The 24,026-nt window shown below is 53.2% G+C and overlaps 2 protein-coding genes across 2 annotated transcripts in view; one reads left to right on the plus strand and one right to left on the minus strand.

Moving 5' to 3' along the window:
• EFCAB6 (EF-hand calcium binding domain 6) overlaps window positions 1-7,204 on the plus strand; it is a 200,242-nt gene extending 193,038 nt beyond the window's left edge. Inside the window, exons 32-33 of the mRNA XM_066255898.1 lie at window positions 855-1,004; window positions 6,736-7,204. Coding sequence (XP_066111995.1) covers window positions 855-1,004; window positions 6,736-6,858 — 273 coding nt within the window. The 3' untranslated portion in view covers window positions 6,859-7,204. The remainder of the gene's footprint in view (window positions 1-854; window positions 1,005-6,735) is intronic.
• An 8,628-nt stretch (window positions 7,205-15,832) lies between these two features.
• The window catches only part of MPPED1 (metallophosphoesterase domain containing 1), a 63,993-nt gene continuing 55,799 nt past the window's right edge, over window positions 15,833-24,026 (minus strand). Inside the window, exons 5-7 of the mRNA XM_066253065.1 lie at window positions 20,174-20,289; window positions 18,318-18,431; window positions 15,833-16,330 (exon numbers count right to left, since the gene is read on the minus strand). Coding sequence (XP_066109162.1) covers window positions 16,212-16,330; window positions 18,318-18,431; window positions 20,174-20,289 — 349 coding nt within the window. The 3' untranslated portion in view covers window positions 15,833-16,211. The remainder of the gene's footprint in view (window positions 16,331-18,317; window positions 18,432-20,173; window positions 20,290-24,026) is intronic.

Below are 24,026 nucleotides of genomic sequence, written 5' to 3' on the forward strand. Positions count from 1 at the left end.
GCGCAAAGCGAGTGGGCAGAGTCCTGGTGTTCTGTGCACGCGGATCCGCTGACTGGGTCTCTGCTGAGAGTCCATCACAGATGATAAAGGATGTAAAATTGAAAGCAATTTAACTTCGTGCTAATTTGTTTTATGTAGTGCCGTGTTACAATTAAACTTTCCCAAAATGTGTTACACATTGTTGCCCACAGTTTACCTCTGAGATCCTCAGACATGCACAGGGGCTGAACATGCTAAACTCTCACTCTTCAATCTAATAGCACCCAAATGAAATAATCACAGGGTCGTGTGCAGTCTAATTACTAGATATAATTACAACCTTGCAATTTTTTAAAAACTCTGTTCATTATAATAACCTACCAGGAAGCCCAAACTGAAATCTCTTTTTCTTCAAACTATTTTCAAGTTGGCCAGGTATCTACCTGGCCCTCCCTGCAGTGCCCTGGGGTGGGGATAGGTGGGGGGCATGCTGACAGCTCTTAGAGGCAAACAGAGCCTGATCGTCCTGATCCCTCCCCATTGCCTCTCTGAGCCTCTATTTCCCAATCCATGAAATGGGGATGAAGAGACCTACCTTCCTCCCAGGCTTGGGACGGGGGGGGGGGGGGGGCACGAGATGGTGTTTCCAATATCCCTCACACGGACTTGCAGTGAGTGGGGGGGATGGCGAGTGTGCCATCATTATTACGAATCTGTTCCATTCTGGACAGATAAGCCGGTGAGCTCGGTGGGGAGTGAGGGGCCCACGGGGCAAGGCGGCTGGGGCTCCTGGCCGGCGGCCTGTCCCCGCGCTCTTCCTTTCAGAAGCTCCTTTCTCAGCCCCTCTTGGTTGTGTTATGTTTTTGTTTTTCCAGAAAGAAGCTGGTGCTGAGTCTTCTTCCTTTTATTCTGCGTTACTGCGCATTCAGCCCAAAGTTGTGCACTGCTGGAGGCCAATGCGACGCACCTTCAAAGCCTACGATGAGGATGGAACGGGCTTTGTAGACGTAGCTGATTTCCGGAAGGTGAGCCCAGCTCTTGTGCATCTGTTGCCTCTGAGTAGAAAGAAGGTGCCAAATGCCAGTGGCCAGCAAACATCAGGGGGGACCCCAGCCCCCATCGAAAGCCCCTGTGGGAGCAGCTGCCCCAGACCCCAGTTCCCTAGGACCCCAGGTTACCAGGGGCATAGTGCTCTCCTCACCTGCAGGCTCAGGTTCTCCCCCCGAAGGCTGCTAGACCCCCGTGGGGACACCCCACCCCAGAGCCCAGCTGCCTAGGACCCCAGGTTACCGGGGGCATAGTGCACTCCTCACCTGCAGGCTCAGGTTCTCCCCCCGAAGGCTGCTAGACCCCCGTGGGGACACTGCACCCCCGAGCCCAGTTCCCTAGGACCCCAGGTTACCGGGGGCATAGTGCACTCCTCACCTGCAGGCTCAGGTTCTCCCCCCGAAGGCTGCTAGACCCCCGTGGGGACACTGCACCCCCGAGCCCAGTTCCCTAGGACCCCAGGTTACCAGGGGCATAGTGCACTCCTCACCTGCAGGCTCAGGTTCTCCCCCCGAAGGCTGCTAGACCCCCGTGGGGACACTGCACCCCCGAGCCCAGTTCCCTAGGACCCCAGGTTACTGGGGGCATAGTGCACTCCTCACCTGCAGGCTCAGGTTCTCCCCCCGAAGGCTTCCAGACCCCCGTGGGGACACTGCACCCCCGAGCCCAGTTCCCTAGGACCCCAGGTTACCAGGGGCATAGTGCTCTCCTCACCTGCAGGCTCAGGTTCTCCCCCCGAAGGCTGCTAGACCCCCGTGGGGACACCCACCCCAGAGCCCAGCTGCCCCTGGGCCCCACATCCAGCCTTCCCTTGGCCTCTGTGGGGAACCCAGGGCCTGTGTCTGCCTTGCAGGATGCACAGAGAAGAACAGAAACATTGAAGGGCTAAAGTGAGGTCCCCGCTGTGGCCACTCAGAGGCCCACAGACCCGGACCTGCCTCACAGGAGCCCGTGACCCCCGGCTGCCTTTCTGCGGGAGCACCGGCTCACCCCCCCATAGCAGGCGGACTGAGCAGCTGTCCTCTACAGAGCCTGCAGCCTGGGCTTTTACTGCTCCCATGAGAAAACACACATTTTCAGGGAAAGGGGCTGCAGGACACTCCTGGCCGTGGACAGGTGGCGGCGACCATGGCCTCCACAGGGGCCTCTGCTCGGCCCCGTGCCTCCTGCAGGCCTGGCCGCGGGGGGAAGAACAGCCACCCTCCAGGGCAGCTTAAACTCCCACTTTCAGAGTAATGGATAGCACCTCAGACTCCTCTCTCTCCATACCCACCCAACCACCGTGGCTGAGGAAGTAACTGAGGTCTGGAACAGAAGATTAAAAGTCACACATTGGATTGGTCAAGGTGGCCGCGTAGGTAGTGCGGTGCTCTTGTCCTCTGACAACCATATCATAGCTACAGCTAAACTGCAGAGCAGCCATCATGCCGACCACCGGAAATCTGGCTGAACGGGAGTCCTACAACTAGAGATTTAAAGCCCTGTTGAGACTGGTAGAAGGGGTGGAAACACAGAATGGGGTGGTTCCACACCCACACGTGCTGGCTTAAAATCGAGAGGGATGTCTCGGCTGCACAGGTCCCCCTGAGGAGCGAGGGGTCCCAGCCCCAAACAGGCCCCCCAGCCCAGGGTTCCTGAACCAGGAAGAGTTGTCTCCATAACTTCTGGGTATAAAACCCGGCAGGGGTTGTGGCTGAGTGAGACGGAGGCTGCTACAGTCCCAGGCAGTTCACCTTAAAGGGCCCGTGCACGGACCGACTCGGACTCGTTCCCTCTGAGCTCCAGCTCTGGGCAGCAGCCTGACAGGAGCCAGGGAGGAACTGGATTGTTGGGCATCAGGATGAGAGCTGGGGGGTGGGCAGCTTTTTGCCAGACAGGAGTGCTGGCAGAGGTTATTGTTTCTTTCCTGAGATCACCACTCACAGAGCTGGCAGGCAGGCTATATCTGAATCCCCATCACCCTGCCACCAAGGTGATTCCCTGAGACCCTGCTCATCCAATGTACAGATCCACCTAAGCTGTTTTCAGTGGCTTTTCTATACAAATGGACTTTTTTTTTTTGTATTTTTCTGAAGTGAGAAGCGGGGAGGCAGAAAGACAGCCTCCCACATGCGCCCAACAGGGATCCACCCGGCATGCCCACTAGGGGGCGATGCTCTGACCATCTGGGGTGTTGCTCTGTTGCAATCAGAGCCATTCTAGCACCTAAGGTGGAGGCCATCCTCAGTGCCTGGCCAACTTTGCTCCAGTGGAGTCTTGGCTGCAGGAGGGGAAGAGAGAGAGAGAAAGGAGAGGGGGAAGGGTGGAGTAGCAGATGGGTGCTTCTCTTGTGGGCTCTGGCTAGGAATCAAACCTGGGACTTCCACATGCTGGACCAATGCTCTTATCACTGAGCAAACTGGCCAGGGCCATACAAATGAACTTTCTTTTTTTCTTTTTTTTTTGTATTTTTCTGAAGCTAGAAACGGGGAGAGACAGTCAGACAGACTCCCGCATGTGCCTGACCGGGATCCACCCGGCACGCCCACTGGGGGGGCGATGCTCTGCCCACCAGGGGACGATGCTCTGCCCCTCCGGGGCATCACTCTGCCACGACCAGAGCCACTCTAGCACCTGGAGCAGAGGCCAAGGAGCCATCCCCAGCGCCCAGGCCATCTTTGCTCCACTCGGCTGCAGGAGGGGAAGAGAGAGACAGAGAGGAAGGAGAGGGGGAGGGGTGGAGAAGCAGATGGGTGCTTCTCCTGTGTGCCCTGGCCGGGAATCAAACCCGGGACTTCTGCACACCAGGCTGACGCTCTACCACTGAGCCAACCAGCCAGGGCCAAATGGACTTTCTTGACTCAGGCTTTGGACTGTCCTAAAACCTCTCAAACAAGCAGCATCTGGCCTCTGTATACCCCATACCTCTTGCTAAGTGGCCCCAGGCCTGACACTAGAGGCAGCTGGCCTTGCTTCACAGCTTGGCCACTTCTGGGCACCTCCCAGCCCAGCACAAGTAACAGCCATCTGCACATTTCTCTGTAGCTTGTGTCAACTGGCCCCAGGCAGGGCCCAGGCAGTAGCTGAGGTTGTACCTCCTGGGAAGCCCCAGAACCAGTGTGCTTGGTGGACAGCTTCAGACCATGGTGGATTACAACTCTACACTTCTACAAGCAACACATTCAGGGGAATATTTGAGCCCTAAAGCCCCACTGAAGCAAGTCTTGTTCTGTAGGGTTGACTCCAGCATAGCAGCTCCTCCGCTGAAGTTGCAGCCAGTTCTCAAAGCTGATCAGCCTGGGGCTCAATCCCTCCCAGTGCTCTTACAACAGGACACACAGCCCGCACAGGGGCACACGGGAACACCCAGCTTGGGTGACTGGGGAGGTTGTGCCACTGGGCCCCACAGGACACCTACTACACAAGGCCACTCTACCAAGCCTTGTGGATGTAGCAGCTCTTCCTAATACACTGAAACAAACACAGGGAGGCAGCCAAAAATCAGAGACAAAGAAACATATCCGAAATAAAAGAATAGGAGAAATCCCCAGAAAAGGAACTAAACAAAGCTACCTGATACACACAAGCTACCTGATACACACAAGCTACCTGATACAGAATTCAAAACAATGGTCATAAGGATGCTCAAGGAACTTAGTGAGAACTTCAACAAAGAAATAATAAGCATAAAAAGGGACATAGAAACCACGAGAAAGAACCAGTCAGAAATGGATACACTAACTAAAGTGAAGAATAGTTTACAGGGAATCAACAGTAGAGTAGATGAGGCTGATAATCAAATCAGTAATTTGGAATATAAGAAGCAGAAAACACCCAATCAGAACAGCAAAAAGAAAAAGGAATTAAAGAAATTAAATAGTGTAAGGAACCTCTGGGACAACTTCAGGCATACCAACGTTTGCATCATGGGGTACTGGAAGGAGAAGAGAGAGAGCAAGAATTTGAAAACCTATTTGAAAAAATAATGACAGAAAACTTCCCTAACCTGGTGAAGAAAATAGACATACAAGTCCAGGAAGCACAGAGCCCCAAACAAGATGAGCACGAAGGGGCCCACACCAAGATACGTCCTAGTTAAAATGCAAAAGGTTAAAGACAAAGAGTGAATCTTACAAGCAGCAAGAGTAAAGCAGTTAGTTACCTGCAAGGGAGCTCCCATAAGGCTGTCAGCTGATCTCTCAACAGAAACTCCTCAGCCCTGGAGGGATTGACAACAAACATCAAAATGATGAAAAGCAAGGACTACCACCATGATTACTCTACCCAGCAAAGCTAGCATTTAGAATCAAATGTTGGATAAAGAATTTCCCAGACAAGAAAAAGCTAAAGGAGTTCATCACCAACAAACCAGCATTATGGGAAATGTTAAAGGGTCTTCTTTAAGAAGAAGAGAAAAATAAAAGTTCAAAAGTATGAACAATAAAATGGCAAGTCAAAAAAAAATGGCAAGTCATATCTATCAACAATTGAATCTGAAAAAATAAACAAGCGAACAGAAACAGACTCCTAGAAACAGAACGTTTTGACAGTTGCCCCAATGGGGAGGGGCGGGGAGCTGGGTGAGAAAGGCGAAGGGAGCAAGAAGGGCAAACTGGTTGCTACAGAGTAGCCACAGGGATGTGAAATACAGCAAGGGAATAGAGTCGATTTAAAAAGAATTACATGTCACCGCCAGGGAAAAAACCCAGTCAAGACATCAAAGACACAAAGGTTTATGACCTCAAAATGCACTTAGAAAACATGTATTCCTTGGGTTTATCTCTGCTTCAACTAAAAGCTGTTTTTAAAAAACTAAAAAGCCTTTTCTTTAATATGAATAACCCAAGAAGACTAGCTGTGGTTGGTGGTGGGCAGGGGCAGAGCATCATAAGGGCCCGTGCTGGGTGCTGACCGTGAGGCCTTGCCCCCCCTGCCTGCCCGGGAGGGCACTGCCAGCCTCAGACCTGCCCCTGGGCCATGAGCACCCGAGTCCTCTGCCTTCAGAGCCCATGGTACTTCCCAGGTCACATTGTCTGTCTGAACCTTGGGGTCAGTAAAATTCTCAGCCAGCCACTGGGCTCAGTCTCCAGGCAACGAAGGCTCCCCGAGTCTCCCGACAGGCAGCTTCCCAGGAGTTCGGGGTGGGTGACTGTGGGAGGGTGTTGGGGGCCTCCTCCGCGATGTGTCTAATCTTTATTTTTATGCACAAGGGCACCTATTAGGGTTTGTTTCAGCTGCACAAACAGAAGGGGGAAATAGCGACAGCTTAAACATGGTGGGAGTTTGTTTCTCTCTCGTTAAAGTTAAGTCCCCAGTGAGGAGGGAAGAGCTGGGTGGGGGCTGGGCGGTCACGGGTCATGGTTTTTGCTTCACCACCCTCAGCAGCTGGCCTCCTTCCTCAAGGTTGCCTCACGAAAGGGGTGGGGAGGGAAACGTGTATGGGGGGAGAGGTAGGGGAGAGAGAGAAGGTGGGGGAGAGAGGAGGTAGGGGAGAGAGAGGAGGTAGGGGAGAGAGAGGAGGTGGGGAGAGAGAGGAGGTGGGGGGAGAGGGAGGAGGTAGGGGAGAGGGGGAGGTGGGGGAGAGAAGGTGAGAAGGAGTGTGGACTGCAGGGGGCGATGCTGGAGGTGAGGGTCGGCTCAGGAGAAAGGGGCGCCTCCCAGCCCCTTTCTGGCAGCCTGCCTCCCTGAATGGCGCCAAGACAAGCCAGGGCGCTCCTCTCTGTCTTCCAGGTCCTGAGACAGTACAGCATCAACCTCTCAGAGGAGGAGTTCTTCCATATTCTGGAGTATTATGACAAGGCCCTGTCTTCAAAGATCTCCTACAATGACTTCCTCCGGGCCTTCCTGCAGTAGGCACCCCTGCAGCCTGCGTGGTGTGGGCCGACTGGGATCGCAGGGCCTGTCCCCAGAACTAGCCAATCGTGTCATCCGGCAGTGTCACAGACTGTCCAGAGTACTCCAGAAACAAAACCCAGGCCCACGGCGAGCCCGTGTCTCCTGGCAGTGAGGGATGGACTCTCCAGGTGGCCTTGGCACTGCCCCCTGAGCCTCAGGGTTCCCATCCTCACTGGTCTGAGCAAATAAAAACCTTAGTCTCTGCAGAAACGATTCCTGAGACTTTCAAAAGAACCAATCACCAGAGCTGAAATACTTAAACTCCCAGAGTTTCTGGAGGTTTTCCTCCTGAGAGCCTGCTGGGTGCCTGGGAGATGCTTGAGGTCCTTCCTCCCACCCAGGCCCCCTCCTCCCGCCCAGGCCCCCTCCTCCCGCCCAGGCCCCCATGCTTCTGCGTCCTGGAACAGACTGAGCCCCTGCTGGACTTGTCCACGCGGCTGCTGCCCTGCCCCTGGGGCACAGGCACCGGCCTGGCGTCACCGTGGAGCTGCCCGGGTCTAAGTCCTGTTGGTGCTTCGGGCCAGGCCCCTCCAGCGCCTTCTGGGCTGGCAGACGATTGGGAGTACCCCCCAGTGACCATTTTGGGAGTGACCCTTCCTTGAACATGACACGGTCTGACAAGCTAGGTGTTTTAACTCACTGCAGTCTTTTCCACCTATTGTGAAGCCGATGGAAGGGGGACGGAGTCTCCTGCCTTCTGGAAGGTTCTGGAAAGAACTAGGGAAAGGCAGGTAAGAAAGCTGCCCCAAGCTGTGTGACCACAGGCTGTCAGTGAGAGGTGGGGGAGAGGAGACCCCTGGTCACTCCACCCCGGGCCACCCTGGCCAGAGCAGCTGGGAGACCCCTCCCCCAGCCCTCCCTCCCTCCACCCCCATGCCCACCCCTCTGCACCCCTGCACAGCCTGCAGTGCGTGGAGTTCTGTGAGGAGATGGGTGCCTGGGAAGAGGAGCCACACCTGTCACAGGCCCTCTGTTCCCATGGGAATGTTTTGCTGGGTCATCTTGACTCCCATGTGTCCTGGATTCCTGTCTCACTTCACACTGGACCCCAGATTGAGAGGGGCGGGCTCACAGGAGGCTGTGACATCCCCTTCTAGCCAAGGGGCAACCACCTCCATGGGACGCTGCAGGGATAGGCTCCCGCTAAGTAGCGAACACTCTGCCTCGCTGGCCCTTAGGGGGCTCTGTTCCCCCAGGCCAGGGAGCTTTACTGAATTTGATTTCTCTCTGATCCACCCCGAATCGGGGTGTCTGCCTTCATAGCAATTGTGATTTGCTGTCAGCCAGATTGTACAGGTCAGAGGACCTCACCAAGGGGCTGCCAAAATAAACACGTGAGAACCATAGGGTCAGCGTGGACTTTGCTTCCTTCTGAGGGAGGCAGCAACCAGTGTCCCCAGAGCCCCAAACACCAGGAGGGTGGCTCCTGGGTAGTGGCTACGGTGTCTTCTCCCCTTTCCTGTGTCTTCAGTAAGTTCTCAGGAAGCAGAAGTCAGAGATGTCCTGATGGTTCCAGGCCCTGCTGGCCGCACAAGCTCACTCTGTGCTACCAGCCATACCACCTGGCAAGGTGGCACTGCCACCTCCACTGTAGAGATGGAGGTGCTGAGGCCCACGCAGAGGGAGGGGAGGAAGCCCTGCATGTGGGACGTGTGGCAGTGGTAGGTGGCCTGAGAGGGCAGAGGAGGTGGCTCGTTGCTTCCTGTCTCTCCCCAGACTCCCCCCAGCCTGACAAGGGGGACGCTGAGAAGAGGCTGAGGTGGCTACAGCAGGCCCGTGCAGCAGGGACACCCTCAGCCCAGCAGCTCTTCTTTCTTAGGGTCCAATTCCCTTGGCCCCTGTGCAACTTAACTCTCTGGCCTGAGCCTCTGCTTCTGCATCTGCAGAAGTGAAGGTAGTGGCCTGCCCTGCCTTCCTCCTGGGACCATTCCTCCACAGGCCTGGCCAGCCCGCACATTCTGTGCCTGGCCCAGGGCCCAAACTCAGACCTGCTCCCTAGAGCTCCAAGACCACAGGCCACAGACAATCAAAAGAGAGGAGGGTCCGAACTCTGGTTGGGGGAGATCTCAGTCTATGGGAGCTCAAAGAGCCCAGCCCCAGCTCACAACCTGGAGGCAGACATCAGGACAAGATTTCAGGAAAAGGGTTGAGGGGGGGGGGTTCCAGCGCCCTCGGGGCCAAAGCCAGGAGGTGGAGAGGTCTAGGCCACTGCCTGGAGGCAGCACCGCACTCCCAGGTGGCAATGCCATTCCCTCCTCATTTTTCCTGGGCTTTATATCCCCATCAGCTGTTAAGAAATGAAAAACAGAATAATAGAGATAAAGAGTGCCTTTGACAAACTCAATAGTAGATTCATCACACTCAAGGAAAGAATGAGTGAGCTTGAAGAAAACATGTATGTCAATTGACATGCAAAGGGGAAAAAAAGAGTGGAAAAATAGGGAGAAATAATTTTATAGAATCAGAAAACCTTAAGATGGATGAATTGAGATTTTCTATTCTTCAAACAGAAAAAGAATAAAAATGAACAGAGCCTCAGTGACCCGTGGAGTACAATCAAGCGTACTAACATGCACACAGTGGAAATCCCAGAGGAGAGAGAGAAAAATTTTCCAATGAAGAAAAACATGAAACTACATACCCAAGAAGTTCAAGGGACTCCCAGGACGGTGAACTCTCAGAGATCCCCAACCAGACCTAGCCTATCAAATGTACAATTATCTCAAAAGATGCAGGAAAATTATTTGACCAAAATTCAGTACTCATTAATTAGAAAAACTTCCAACAAACTGGGAACAGAAAGGAATTTCCTTTGCTGAATAAAAGACACTTACAAAAAAACTGTAGGCCCTGGCCGGTTGGCTCAGTGGTGGAGCATCAGCCTGGCATGTAGGAGTCCTGGGTTCGATTCCCGGCCAGGGCACACAGGAGAAGCGCCCATCTGCTTCTCCACCCCTCCCCCTCTCCTTCCTCTCTGTCTCTTTCTTCACCTCCTGCAGCCAGGGCTCCACTGGAACAAAGTTGGCCCAGGCACTGAGGATGGCTCTGTGGTCTCTGCCTCAGGCACTAGAATGGCTCTGGTCACAACAGAGCAACGCCCCAGATGGGCAGAGCATCGCCCCCTGGTGGGTGTGCCAGGTGGATCCCTGTCGGGTGCATGTGGGAGTCTGTCTGACTGCCTTCCCGTTTCTAACTTCGGAAAAATACAAAAAAAAACCAAACAAACTGTAAAACTATAGCTAACATTATAGTGAACGGTGAGAGCTATTGCTTTCCCCTAAGATTAGGAACAAGGCGAGGATGTCCTCCCATCACTTCTATAAGCATCATTCAGAAAGTTCTAGCCCCTTGGTTGGCAAACTGCGGCTTGCGAGCCACATGCGGATCTTTGGCCCCTTGAGTGTGGCTCTTCCACAAAAATACCACGTGTGGGCACTACCTCAATAAGGAATGTACCTATCTATATAGTTTACATTTAAAAATTTGTCTCTCAAAGGAAATTTCAATCGTTGTACTGTTGATATTTGGCCCTGTTGACTAATGAGTTTGCCAACCTTGTCCTAGCCACTGCAATATGGCAAGAAAAAACAAAATAAAAAACAGGAAAAATCAAAATGAGAAGGAGTAAATAAAATTGTTCCTATTTGCAGATGAGGTGTTATGCTACATAGGAAATTCCAAAGAACCCACCAAAAAAGCTAACTGACTTACAAGGTCAATATACAAAAGTTAATCATATGCCTATGTACCCATAGGGAACAACTGGAATGTGAAGTTCAAAAAACAGTACTATTTATAAATCCCCCTCCACCATGAGGTACATAGGTATAAATCTAACAGAATCTGTAGGATAGAAAATACAAGCATGAATAAAAGAAGTCAAAGATTTAACTAAATGGAGAGAGAAATGGTTTTCATGAATTGTGAGACTCAGTGTTTTTAAAAATATCACTTCTCTCTAATTTGATCTGTAAATTTTACAGAAAATCTTAGCACATGTTATACATGTCAAGTTAATTTAAAAATGTACGTGGAAATGTAAAGGAACTACACTAGCAGAAACAATTCTAAAGAAGAACAAAATCAGAGGATTCACACTGCCCAATTTCAAGATTTACCCATTAAGTTACAATAATCAATGGAGTATGATATTGGCAAAAAACAAAACAAAAAAAACAACCCAGACTGTACAGATCAATGGAAAAAAATAGCCCAAAATTATACCAACAGAAATATAGTCAACTGATTTTTTTAAATTTATTGATTTTAGAAGGTTGGGGGAGAGAAGCGATTTTTTTGTTCCACTTAGTCATTCATTGTTTGTTTCTTGTAAGTGCCCTGAATGGGGATTGAACCCACAACCTTAGCATATCCTTGGTGTATGAGGACAAAGCTCTAACCAACTGAGCTACCCAGCCAGGGTTAGCCAACTCAATTTTGATAAATGTGCAGAGGCATTTCAATAGAGAAATTGTGTTCATAAGCAAAAAACCTTAACCTTGACACGTACCCTCATGCCTGATACAAAAATTAACTCAAAATGTATCATAGACTCAAATGTCCAGTACAAACCTATACCACTTCTGTTGGAAATCATCAGAGAGAATCTGCTTGACTGTGGGTTTGACAATGAGTGAGTAGGTGCTACACCAAATGCACATATCATAAAAGAAAAAACTGATAAATTGCACTTCATCAAAGTTAAAAACTTTTTCTCTGAGAAACTTTTTTAAAAAATGAAGACAACCCACAGACCGGAAGGAGAGATTTGCAAATCACATAATTGAGATCTTGTGCCCAGGTCATAAGGCCAGGGCACATGTGTGAGTCTGTCTTCTCTGTCTCCATCCTCTCAATAATAAAAAAATAACTCAAAACAAACAACCTCACTTTTAGGGAAGGGGACAAAAGATCTGAACAGACACTCATGAAAGAATATATGTGAGCCTGACCAGGTCGTGGCACAGTGGCTAGAGCGTTGACCTGGGACGCTGAGGACCCAGGTTCCAAACAGGAGATCACCGGCTTGAGCGCAGGCTCACCAGCTTGAGTGCAGGGTCCCCAACTTGAGCGTGAGATCATAGACATGACTCCGTGGTCACTGGCTTGAACCCTAAGGTCGCTGGCTTGAGCAAGGGGTCACTGGCTCAGCTGCAGCCACCTGGTCAAGGCACATATGAGAAGCAATCAATGAACAACAAAAGTTGTTGCCACAACTATGAGTTGATGCTTCTCATCTCTCTCTTCCTCTCTCTCTCTCTCTCTCGAAAAAAAAAATGTGTGTGTGTGGCAGGTAAACAAACAAAAAGATGTTCAACATCATGGCAAGACCCAGAGCTAGCCATATAGGTGTGGGCCCAGCTAGAAGCAATGGGTGGCATTACGGGAGAGCACTGGGTGAAGCCCTTGTCCACAGAGCATGTCACTAACTTATTCAGGGGGCTAGTTTCTTCTGGCAGAAAAGGCCTGGGAATTTGGTCCTCATGGAGGTTCAAGGATCAGCTCCATGAAAGCCGAATTGTAAGAAGGAGCAGCTAGGAGCGGGGTCCCTAAGAGTGAACTCACCATAATGGTGTGTGTGTGGGGAGGGGAGTACAGCTGTCTGGATTTGTCCACTGGACAGCCGTGGGCAATGGGAGGGTTATCTGGGAGTCCTTCCTGTGTCGTCATCCCCTCATGCCATGAGGGTGCCCTGGGAAAGGTGGCTGGAAGTGTGAGCTCAAAGGGCTGAACCACTAAGAGCTGAGGCACCAGGCGCCCCTGCCTCCTCCACTTGTGCAAATCCCAGACAAACCAGAGCCCGGTGCACCGAAGGCTGTGGGAGTGCAGGCTGGGCAGCAGCGCATCTCAGCAGAGCACAGGAACCCGGGTGCACCAGAGCAGCTCCTGCAATTCCACAACCCTACCAAAGGTGGCAGCAGCACAGAGTCTCGTTGCCCCTGCCCAGGAGCGGGCGCTGGTACGCATTAGCCAAAAGCAACAACAGCTGTGCCTCATTCAGCAGCTCCTCCCCCTGGCTCACGGAGGGGGTGCCCAGCCAGGATGGGTTGTTGCAGGCACCTGTGAGGCCTTGGTAGAGGAAACTCTCTGGGGGTGGGGAGCACACTGCAGGCGGGGTAGTCTGACTGGAGAGCCTCATGAAGAGGATGAATCCATCATGTTCTGCCCCAGGCTGCTCCTTTTGCCCTCTGCACGCCCCTCTGGGAGGTCTCCCCCAGCCCCCTAGCTGTGGTTATGACCCTAAATGCAAGTCTCCAGAGAGACTCTTCCTCTTCCAGATCCATTTATGCCCCTGGACACTGGACACCTACATATGCCAAGGGCGCCTTTGGCTCACAAAACCCAAACAGAATAAATGCAATGTCCCTCCTCAAATCTGTTCTTCCTGTTCCCATGCTCCGCTTCTGTCACTGGCAACTTAGCTCCCCCACCCTCGGCCCCACGTCCATTCCTCAGCGGTCCTCCTCCTCAACCGATCACCGGCACCACTGCCCCTCCCTAGTCCAAGCCAGGCCCATGGGAGGTACTCAGTGTTTGTGGAGTGGCTGGTGGATGGCTGGATGGGTCAGTGGGTAGGTGAGTGGATGGGTGTATTGATGAATCAATTGATTATTGAAAATGGCAGGACTTTTGCAGCTTAGGGAGCGTTGAGCCTCAAGTCATTACACCTGCACCCCAAGCTTGACAAGGGCTGGGTTGAACATGCTGCTCCCAGGAAGAGCCCAGAGCCCATCTATCTGGAAGCACTGTTTTGGGAAGTCAGGCCATCAAGGTAAACACAACAGGGCGCAGACCCGCCCATGCTACCCACCTCTCAGATTCCCCACCTCTGCCCCCCACCCCAGGGGAAGCTGGAGCGAGCAGAAGGATGCCAGTCACTGACACAGGAAGGAAGGGCCTCAGCCTCGGAAATCCACCCAGGACTCAGGACTCCACGGGGAGGACGCCGCCCCTCCCCCACGTGTCCCGCACAACCCCCAGAGACACACGCAGAAGAGGCACCACGTGGACTTCTCTTTTTACAAAGACTTTATTGTCTGACATGCATGACAAAAAAAAAAAAAAAGAAAAGAAAAAAAATTACAGCCACAATCGAGTTATGCCAAAATGATTGAGGAGCACGCCATCAGCTTTCATACCTCAAGGACTTTTAATGAATTTTCTTTTAAAGTAACAGCTGCCTTCATAACTTCTTCTCCACATAAAAATACACCATATTCTGAAAGATACCTTAGGAAAACAATTTTTTTTTAAGTTTATAGATCTTGGTCCACATAGAAATTCAGTAGAGGCGACTGCAAGGGCCTTGGGCCTTCTCCACCCGACACGTACACACACACATCATGCATCTGGGGCGCCCCCAGAGACCTTGTAAACATCCTTGGCTACCAGGAGCCACGTAGGCCAAACGGAAGTCCCAAAGCCCTGCACCCTACAGCGCAAAGCTGGCCTGGGCCAAGGCGGGGCTGCTGCAGGCTCCCCTGCTGGTGCCCCAAGTCCGATGGGGAGCCCCACTGAGGAAAGGAGGGAAGCATGGTCTTCGGGATGCCAGGATGCTGGGCTCAGGGGACAGGATCCCTCAGGGTTCCAGGTACTTTCTATGAGAAACAAACCAGACAGGTTCTGAACAGGACCCTTAAATTAAAAAAAAAAAAAAAAAAAAAAGAGCCTTGGCCCGCACATTGCCTTGCAGGGGAGAACTTTGGGTGGTGGTAAAGCAGGGGTTGTGAAGCGAGGTTCAGATCCTGCTTCCATGCGCCTTTTGAGCTGTGCACCCTCAGGCAAGTTGCCTGGCCTCTCTGATCTTTATCTCTCCATCTCTAAAATGAGGCCAGCAGTACCCACCGTGCAGGACTGGCTGAGAATGACAAGAGACTGTAATCGCAAAGGGCTCGTTAAATGCTGGTTCCCAGGGCTGGGATGAGGTGAGGCGAGGAGGGCTTTCTTCTCAGGGGCACAGTTTAAGGAGCTCCCCCAAAAAACTCAGTGAAGACAATAGAGGATACTATTTTAATGTAATAGTTTTAAAAATCCAAATCAGTACCAAAAAGAAAAATAAAATCCATGACGAACAGAAGACCCAAATGTTAAATGAAGACAGACCCTGCCCCTGCATGGCCCACCCTGCTCACTCTCCTCGCCCCCAACAAGCCCTGCTGGTTGCTTCTCTTTCAGAGACTCGGCACCCATCCCCCTACTCCGTCCAGATTTTAAAAAGAACAAGAAGCTCCCTGTGTGGAGCTGCCAGAGGCCAAGTCCTGCTCTGTCGCTGTGCCACCTCCCATTAACAAGCTAACAGGTGCTGAGACAATGAGGACTGTGACCCATTCGGCTATGTTCAGCTGTGGGCACACCAGGTAGAATCTAAAGAGCACGAGGGAACCACCACCAAGGAGATCCACTCATTAAATTAAGAGGGTGTGTGTGTGTGTGTGTGTGTGTGTGTGTGTGTTGCACACCCTCATGGGCACATACATGTGGGAGGGTTGCCTCAGCCTGCAGCCCCTCCAGGCTGTTGGGTTCTACACAGCAGCACAGCCCCCACGGGACCAGCGGTCATCCATGACTTGGGAGCCCTCCAGCTGGTCCTGGGCACTCAAAGGGCTCATTCTGTAAAACCAACCCCTCAAATCACCCAGGTTCCGAGCGAGTGCCTGGAATGCTCAGGCCACCATTCAAGTCAGCAGAGACACCCACAGGAAGAAAACAGGGGAACAGCAGGAGGCAGCAGTGTGGAGGCCTGGCCAGGCGCAGTCCAATTCCTGAGATGTCCCCGAACGCTCCCTCTGAGGGCCTGGGCTGGAAGCAGGCCTACTCCTGCCAGGCCCGGGAGGAGAGGAGGGGCTGTTGGCACCCAACTACAAAACCTTCCACCCCCCACCCCCCTGGCAGCCACACAGACCCTCAGTTAGAGGGAAAATTTGTGCAAGAAATTCCAAAATCTAAGAGCAGTAGCTTCCCAAACCCACAAAGGTGGCCAACTGTGAAGGATGAAGATTCAGTCACTCCCCGAGCAGAACGGGGCCAGGGACCTGTTAGGTCCTCAACAAGGTACACATGGAATGTACACGCAGAAAATAGTAGTGAACACAGAACCCCTGACAGGGACCCATGGGGTCCCGACTCCCCATACAGATGGCTGAAGCGTCGGGGTGCGATTCTTCATTCCAAGGCCGCAGTGCATCTGCTAGGCTGGTCCCCGCGGCTGTCCGGACGGGCTGTCGGCATGGAAGGAAGGGCGGTCAGGGTCCGCGCTCTCAGCCAGGCATGTGAAGCCACTGCAGGGGGAAGGGCTGGGACAGCAGGGGCAGTCAGGAGTTCCGGGGTGTGGGGAGGTCAATGACTATGGGCGGGTTCACGGGCTGGTAGTTCACGGTACACACGGACGCATTCACATAGGTGGTTGTCCCATCCGCCATGACACCGTACCCTGGAAAGCAAACACACACCTGTCAAGGCTGAGGGGAAAGCCAGCCCCTGGAGCAGTGAGGTTGGTCTGGTGGCGGTGGTCGTCAGGGGCACTCAGCCACACGGGCTGAATATGTCTGGGGCAAACTCAGTCTCTTTGCCGATAAATGGAGGTAATAGTGAGAGAGGTTCCTCTCAGGGTGCTGTGAGGGTCAAATGAAATAATAAGCCACTTAGAATGTTCAACTCAGTGTCTGGAAAGCACACAGTAGGGCATCATCAATGACACCATCACCATCACATCACCACTATCAACATTACCATCATCATCGTTACCATCACTGTCATTATCATCATAAGCCCCATCACCACCATCATCATCACTGTCACCATCATCACCATCATTATCATCCCCATCACCATCCCCACCATCATTGTCACCACCATCACTGTCATCATCATCCCCACCAACCCCACTATCCCCACCATCACCATCCCCACCATCCCCACCATCCCCACCATCCCCACCCCACCATCCCCACCATCATCATCCCCACCATCCCTACCATCATCATCCCCACCATCCCCACCATCCTCACCATCCCCACCATCCCCACCATCCCCACCATCCCCACCCCCACCATCCCCACCATCATCATCCCCACCATCCCTACCATCATCATCCCCACCATCCCCACCATCCTCACCATCCCCACCATCATCATCCCCACCATCCCCACCATCATCATCCCCACCATTCCCACCATCCTCACCATCCCCACCATCATCATCCCCACCATCCCCACCATCATCATCCCCACCATCCCCACCATCCCCACCATCATCATCCCCACCATCCCCACCATCATCATCCCCACATCCCTACCATCACCATCCCCACCATCACTATCCCCACCATCACTATCCCCACCATCACTATCCCCACCATCACCATCCCCACCATCACCATCCCCACCATCCTCACCATCCCCACCATCACCATCCCCACCATCACTATCCCCACCATCACTATCCCCACCATCACTATCCCCACCATCACCATCCCCACCATCACCATCCCCACCATCCTCACATCACCATCCCCACCATCACCATCCCCACCATCACCATCCCCACCATCCTCACATCACCATCCCCACCATCACCATCCCCGCCATCACCATCCCCACCATCACTATCCCCACCATCACCATCCCCACCATCACCATCCCCACCATCCTTACATCACCATCCCCACCATCACCATCCCCGCCATCACTATCCCCACCATCACCATCCCCACCATCACTATCCCCACCATCACCATCCCCACCATCATCATCCCCACCATCACCATCCCCACCATCCTCACATCACCATCCCCACCATTACCATCCCCGCCATCACCATCCCCGCCATCACCATCCCCACCATCCTCACCATCACCACCATCCCTACCATCCCCGCCATCCCCACCATCCCTACCATCCCCGCCATCCCCGCCATCCCCGCCATCCCCACCATCCCCACCATCACCATCCCCACCATCCTCACCATCCCTACCATCTCCACCATCACCACCATCCCCACCATCACCATCCCCACCATCCCCATCATCATCCCCACCATCCCCACCATCCTCACCATCACCACCATCTCCACCATCACCATCCCTACCATCCCCACCATCACCATCCCCACCATCCCCACCATCCCCACCATCCCCACCATCTCCACCATCCCCACCATCCCCACCATCACCACCATCACCACCATCACCACCATCACCACCATCATCACCATCCCCACCATCCCCACCATCACCACCATCACCACGATCATCAGCAGCAGCAGCAGTATCCTTATCATCAACACCAATGGTCCATTTTCCTCCAGCATAGAGATCAGGGAGGAGGCAACTGGACTGAAAGGAGGCAAGATGGCCCCTCTGACGGGCCAGCGAGGAGCCCCCAGCCTGTGTGGTCTCCTTCCCCGCCCCACGCACTAACCTTCATGGATGTGGCCGAAGACATGCAGCCGCGGCTGCACACGCCTCTGCACCGTGTTGAGCAGCTCCACACAGCCCACCCGTTGCATCTTCTTGGGGACCCAGTCCAGGAAGCCTATGCAATGTGGACAGCAGAGGGCAGTGAGCCAGCCCCAAGCCCCTGGCCCCCAGGCGGCAGCTGTTGCAGCCTCAGAGACCGGGGGCTCAGGCCTCACAGTCCTGGACAGAGCTCTCCCACCCCAGCACGCTCTCCCTAGCAAGGCCCTGCCTCAGCCTTCAGGGGAGGAGAGCTGGATCTGCCATAAACCACCTGGGTCATGCAGCCCCTCCACCCCCACCCCGCTTACAGAGCCCAGAGTGGATCAGGCATGTAGGGTGGGAGTGCTCAACAACTGTGAGTCCCTAGACCATTCATGCTCAGAGTGGCCTCGCCCCTTGCAGAGATTAGCAAACCAAGTCCTAAGAGGGTCAGGGGAGGCCCAAGGGCACCCCAGTAGCCAGCAGCAGAGAAGAACCAGGGAGCAAGGCTTCCATGTCGCAAACTTTCTACACAAACGTCACGAACTCAGGAAGATGCACTGCATTCAGTGCCGCATGGCTCATGTGGCTGTGCCTGGGTCTGCCCGCCCGCCCACCCAGCCCCCAGAGCTGCCCAGATGGTTTGTTATCCCCATATAGCTACACAGACAAAGAATAACTGAATACTCCAGGTGAGCAGAGCAACTAGGTCCATCTCGGCCCCTCTCTGATCGGGTGGGCACAATGGGTTCTCACAGTTGCTGGTAGAGAAGGGGGTCCCTCAACTCAAAGAATCCGGCAGGCTGCAACACATGTTAACTTAGAGATGAGAGAGAGAGAGAGAGAGAGAGAGAGAGAGAGACTGAAGCAGAGAGAGAATGAAAAGAAGAGGAGGGAAGGGGGAAGAAGGAGAGAAGAGGCAGGAAGTGGACAGGGAGTAGGCTTAGGGCAGAGGCCAGGTTTAAGTCCCAGGATCTGCTACCTACTGGTGTGACCTTAGGTAAGTCATTTAACCTCTGTGAGCCCCCATTTCATTCAGCAACGCATCCAACAATCAGGCTGGGCTAGGCGCACAAGGACCACTGGAACAGGAGCTGTGTGTTGTGTGCGAGGTGGGTGTGGGGGAGGCATCCAGAGAGCAGGACCCCCAGAGACTGGACAAGTGAGGGTGGAAAGGAGCGAGGGAGGGAGAGAGGAAACAAACCCGCCCCAGAGTCTCTCAGTAAGCGATTGGTGACAATGAATGTTGACAGGAACTCATCCCAGTGGTCAGTGGGCTTCCAGAAGAACTAACACAGCCCTGGTTACAATCTGCAGTGTGTGACCCTCAAACCCTATCAAGACCCTGGGTCTGGGAACTCCCTCCACTTGAAAACAGGGATAGTAAAGCCTTCCTCTCAGCACTTTGTGGGCACTGGCCTGGGCACCTCCTTCCCACACAGCTGTATGAGCGAATGACTCTCCAACTGCACTGGGCATCACCCAACAGCCCCTCCCACCTGGGTCATCCCTCCTCCCTCCCTTCCCTGTTTTCTTCAGTCCCTATTCTGAGGTCACCTCCTCTGACAGCCTTTGTCTCTGCCCCTGCTCTCGGGGTTTCCCTCACCCCTGAACGTGTCCCACTGAGCTTGGCCATTCTGGGCTCTCTACCTGGAGGCCTGAGCACCCTGGATGCAAGTTCTGCATCAGGTGAGCCATGTTCCAGCACTGCCCCGCCCCGGCCCCAAGCCCCAAGGGAGTGATGAGTGAGGGTCGGCAGAGGCCGGGGTGGGAGGAAGAGGCTGGTCTGGGCAACGTCCTCCCTCAGAGAGCACGGGCTAGGCAGCAGCTGACGCTTACCCAACGGGGGTCCGTGGGTTATCAGGATGTCCACACCTTCCGGAATGAGGTTCCATTTCTCAAGAAGTGCTTGTCCTCGGGGGAGGTTAAAACCCCACCCATAAAACCAGGGCTGCCTGAGGGAGAAGAGCAGGGGTTCAGAGAGGGTAAGGGGGGGCCACCACAGAGAATGAGAGAGCAGGTGGTGCCCAACAGCCACCGGGACCAGACCAATGGCTGCAACTCCAATCAAGGGGTCGGTGGGGATTCGCCAGGACCTCGCAGAGTGGTGAGCTGTGGGTATCACCAGCATTCTCTTCCCTTTTTCCCCTCTGGCTTAACTGAAGTTTCTATTTTTCTATGAAGAACAAGTATAATTTATGCAATATAAAAATGTAAGTTTAAAAAAATCAGCTTTTGCCCAAGACCTTTCTTGCTCCAGCCTTTCTAAGGAAACCCAGAGAGAACATTCTCACTGGCCCGGACAGGCGAATGGGTTCCAGGTGGATGACACTCATTCCTGCTTCCAGCGGAAGCCCCCAGCCAGGGATCCAGGTAGGCTGAGCTCACCCTCAGCTCCAAGGGCAGGGCCAGGTGGACCCGGGCCAATGAGTGAATGAAATCCAAACCTGTTGCCCAATTAAGACTAGACAGATCAACGCAAGTCATTCCCCTTGATGGGTTCCATAGTGAGCATGTGGCCTAGATCCTTCCAAATGGAGGGGAATCCCAGACATTTCATTCACTGATGAGAGATGAGGACATGCCATCCTGTGTATAAACTAGTAAGCTGCTTGCCCTGGGAGCTCTCAACAGCTATTATGCATGTCCTAGAGGGAGAAGACTGCAGCACATGGCCCAGAGAAACCAGCTGGATCAAACTGCTCCAGACACCCACCCCACTGCTGAACCTCTCAGTTCTGTGGGCCCACAGAAATCCAACTGAACTGGGTTTTCATTGACAGCAAAAGCATCCTAAGAATTATCACTTAGGCTTAAGTCATTATGAGATCCTGAACTGTCCCCCCAGAGGAAGGCTAGTCAGGGCTGGGTACGGGGAAGGTGGGAACACTGCGACACCTAGAAGCTCCACCCAAATGAGCACAACCTCAGCATTCACCAGGTCACCACAACCATCATCGCCACCTCTACCCTCAAAGCTCTGCTCTAGACTTCTGTCACTCCTCGAATGCCCAGCACCAGCCCGGCGAGGGCAAGTACATGTTTCTTTAATGAATGATGGTGAGTAACAGTGGGCTCAGTGAATGAAGGCACTTTTCCTGTTGCTTTGAAATTGTGGCCAAAACTTCAAAGTTGAAAAGAGAGCCCCAAATACTCCCCCCCCAGGAAAACTTACTAAAAGTGGATAGGACACACCAGGCTACCATACCCCCAAGCCCTACCAGCCTAAGTCTTGGCCTTGAGGAAGAGGGTTGTGGGCTCCTGCCTCGTTCTTGGTGGGGGGAGAAGGCATGGGGAGCCGAGGGGTTTCCCCACAGCCGAGTGCCAGGAGAACCACATATACAGGTGGGGACCTGGGGACCTGCCTCTGAGCCCAGGAGAGGAGAAACAGATGGGGAGAGGAGGGGCACACAGGGCAGCCTGCACCCTCAGGTTTGGGCTGTCCCGAGAGATCTCCAACAACAGGAAATGCCCCCCAAGTGAGGAGACCAGGGGGCCCGAGCTGGGAAGGGGGGTTGGGTGGGTAGTATTAAGGACAGTTCCCTCAGAGGGCACCTTGTACCTCAGGCCTCCCCTTGTACTGCAGAAAGCTGAGGGTTCTCTCTGATAAATGTGCCCCTTCAAACACACAAACATGCAATTTACACTCAACTTCAAGGGAATCTTAGGGTGAGAGAAATGTGGGTTAGAATGGGTCTACCCCTTACTACCTGTGTGACCTTGGGGAAGTGGCTTAACTTCTCTCTATGCCTCAAATCCCCCATCTATAAAATGGGGACAATAATACCATCTGCCCTAATAGGACTGTTGAAAGAATTACATCAGTTAATCCATGTACAGTGCCTGGTTCATAGTAAGTGCTCAATGCATTGCTGCTGCCATCATTTACCCCATCACCATCATCACCACCATCCCCATCACGATCACCACCATCACCATCGTCACCACCATCCCCATCACAATTATCACCACCATACGCATCAATACCCCATGCCCACCATGCCCACCACTATCACCATCACCACCATCCCCATCATCACCACCATCCCCATCACAATCATCACCATCACCACCATCCCCATCACAGTCACCACCATCACCATCATCACCACCATCCCCATCACAATCATCACCACCATCACCACCATCCCCATCACAGTCACCACCATCACCATCATCACCACCATCCCCATCACAATCATCACCACCATCACCACAATCACCACCATACCCATCAATACCCCATGCCCACCACTACCACCATCACCACCATCCCCATCACAGTCACCACCACCACCATCATTATCACCATCACCATCATTATTATAGACACCTCCTGAAACCCACCCAAGGAGCCTGGAAGAAAAACCTTTGGCCTAGGGCAGGATTTTCCAAACTGCATTTTGATGGGTCACAGTAGCGTTTTTAAAAAGTAAAAGAAAGAACAGAAAACAGCAGAGTATATTGTAGCAGAGAAGGGACACTTCGGTTATATCTAAATAGCACCACATCTGTGTGTCCTGAGTCACAGCATCAAATGTTTCTCCTGCCATGGTTCCTGGCAAGAAAGAGCTGGCAGTCCTGCTCAGAGGCATGGAGACTGCTCCCACCCCGAGGGGCTGAGTTCACAGCTCCGACATTCCCGAAGCCCCATCCCTGGGCACACTCAAAGCCGCCTCTGTCTGAGCCAGGGCACGGCTGCAGCACCCTGACAGCCACTCTTCAGGCCATGCCGGGTGGGGTGGTCCTCCCTGGAGCCTCCAGCCCCGTCAGCCTGTGTGAGGAGCAGCAGAGTCTTTTTGGCATGGCTTTTCAAACACAGGACCCATTTTTCAAAAATCTAATCAAATATTTACTAGACAAGACTAGGCCTCATCAGTATGGAGAGAAAGCATCTGTTAGTTCCCGAGAGCCACAGTAAGGGGTGGCTTTTTGAAAGAGACACTTGGAAATATATCAGAGGTTCCCAGAGGCCCCGGAGCTGACCCATGGTAGAGCCCTCATCTCCTTTCACCCAGCACCAGGGAACCTTCCTCTGGGAGTGCCAGTTCTCCCGTAGATGTGCCTACCTCGTTCTTGAAAACACATTGCCTCAAATCCCAGGAAGCAGGAATCCACCATGCCCCCAGAGATGTCCAGAGAGGTTGCCCCCCTTCCCAACATCACACAGCAGGTTCTAGGCAGAGCCAGTGGAGAAGCAGGTCTCAACAAGGCAGGATTCAAGACGGCTGCCAATGTGCCTTCCACCTCCCTCCCCCTCCCCACCCCACTTCCACCCTATCTTTGAGGCCATCAGATCCATAGGCCTGGCTGGCAGCATTGCTGGGGGGCTCAGGGGCCACTCTGGGAGTGTCAGGTCTGGGATAGGGGGCTGTTTCATTCCTCTCTAATGGGTGGAAAGGGCACTGAAGTTGATATCAAACCTCCTGATTCTGCCCCTAGGCTGGTCACTTCACCTCTCCCAGCCTGTGTCAAATGGGTAAATGACACCTGTGCCCCCAGACCTTACCCCACTGTACCCCGATGCCTGATGAGGGGCGGGGGAGGTGTACGAGGATGAAATTGTACTACCCCTGGGAGAACACCTTCCTAATACCAGCTCTGTCAATAGGAAGGGTGATGTCTGCGTTTTATTAGAATTGGGGGGGGGAGGGGGAGCAGGAAGATCAAGTCATGCACAAAAATGTCCAGA

The sequence above is a fragment of the Saccopteryx bilineata genome, chromosome 1 (assembly GCF_036850765.1).
Source record: "Saccopteryx bilineata isolate mSacBil1 chromosome 1, mSacBil1_pri_phased_curated, whole genome shotgun sequence".
NCBI classification, from domain to species: domain Eukaryota; kingdom Metazoa; phylum Chordata; class Mammalia; order Chiroptera; family Emballonuridae; genus Saccopteryx; species Saccopteryx bilineata.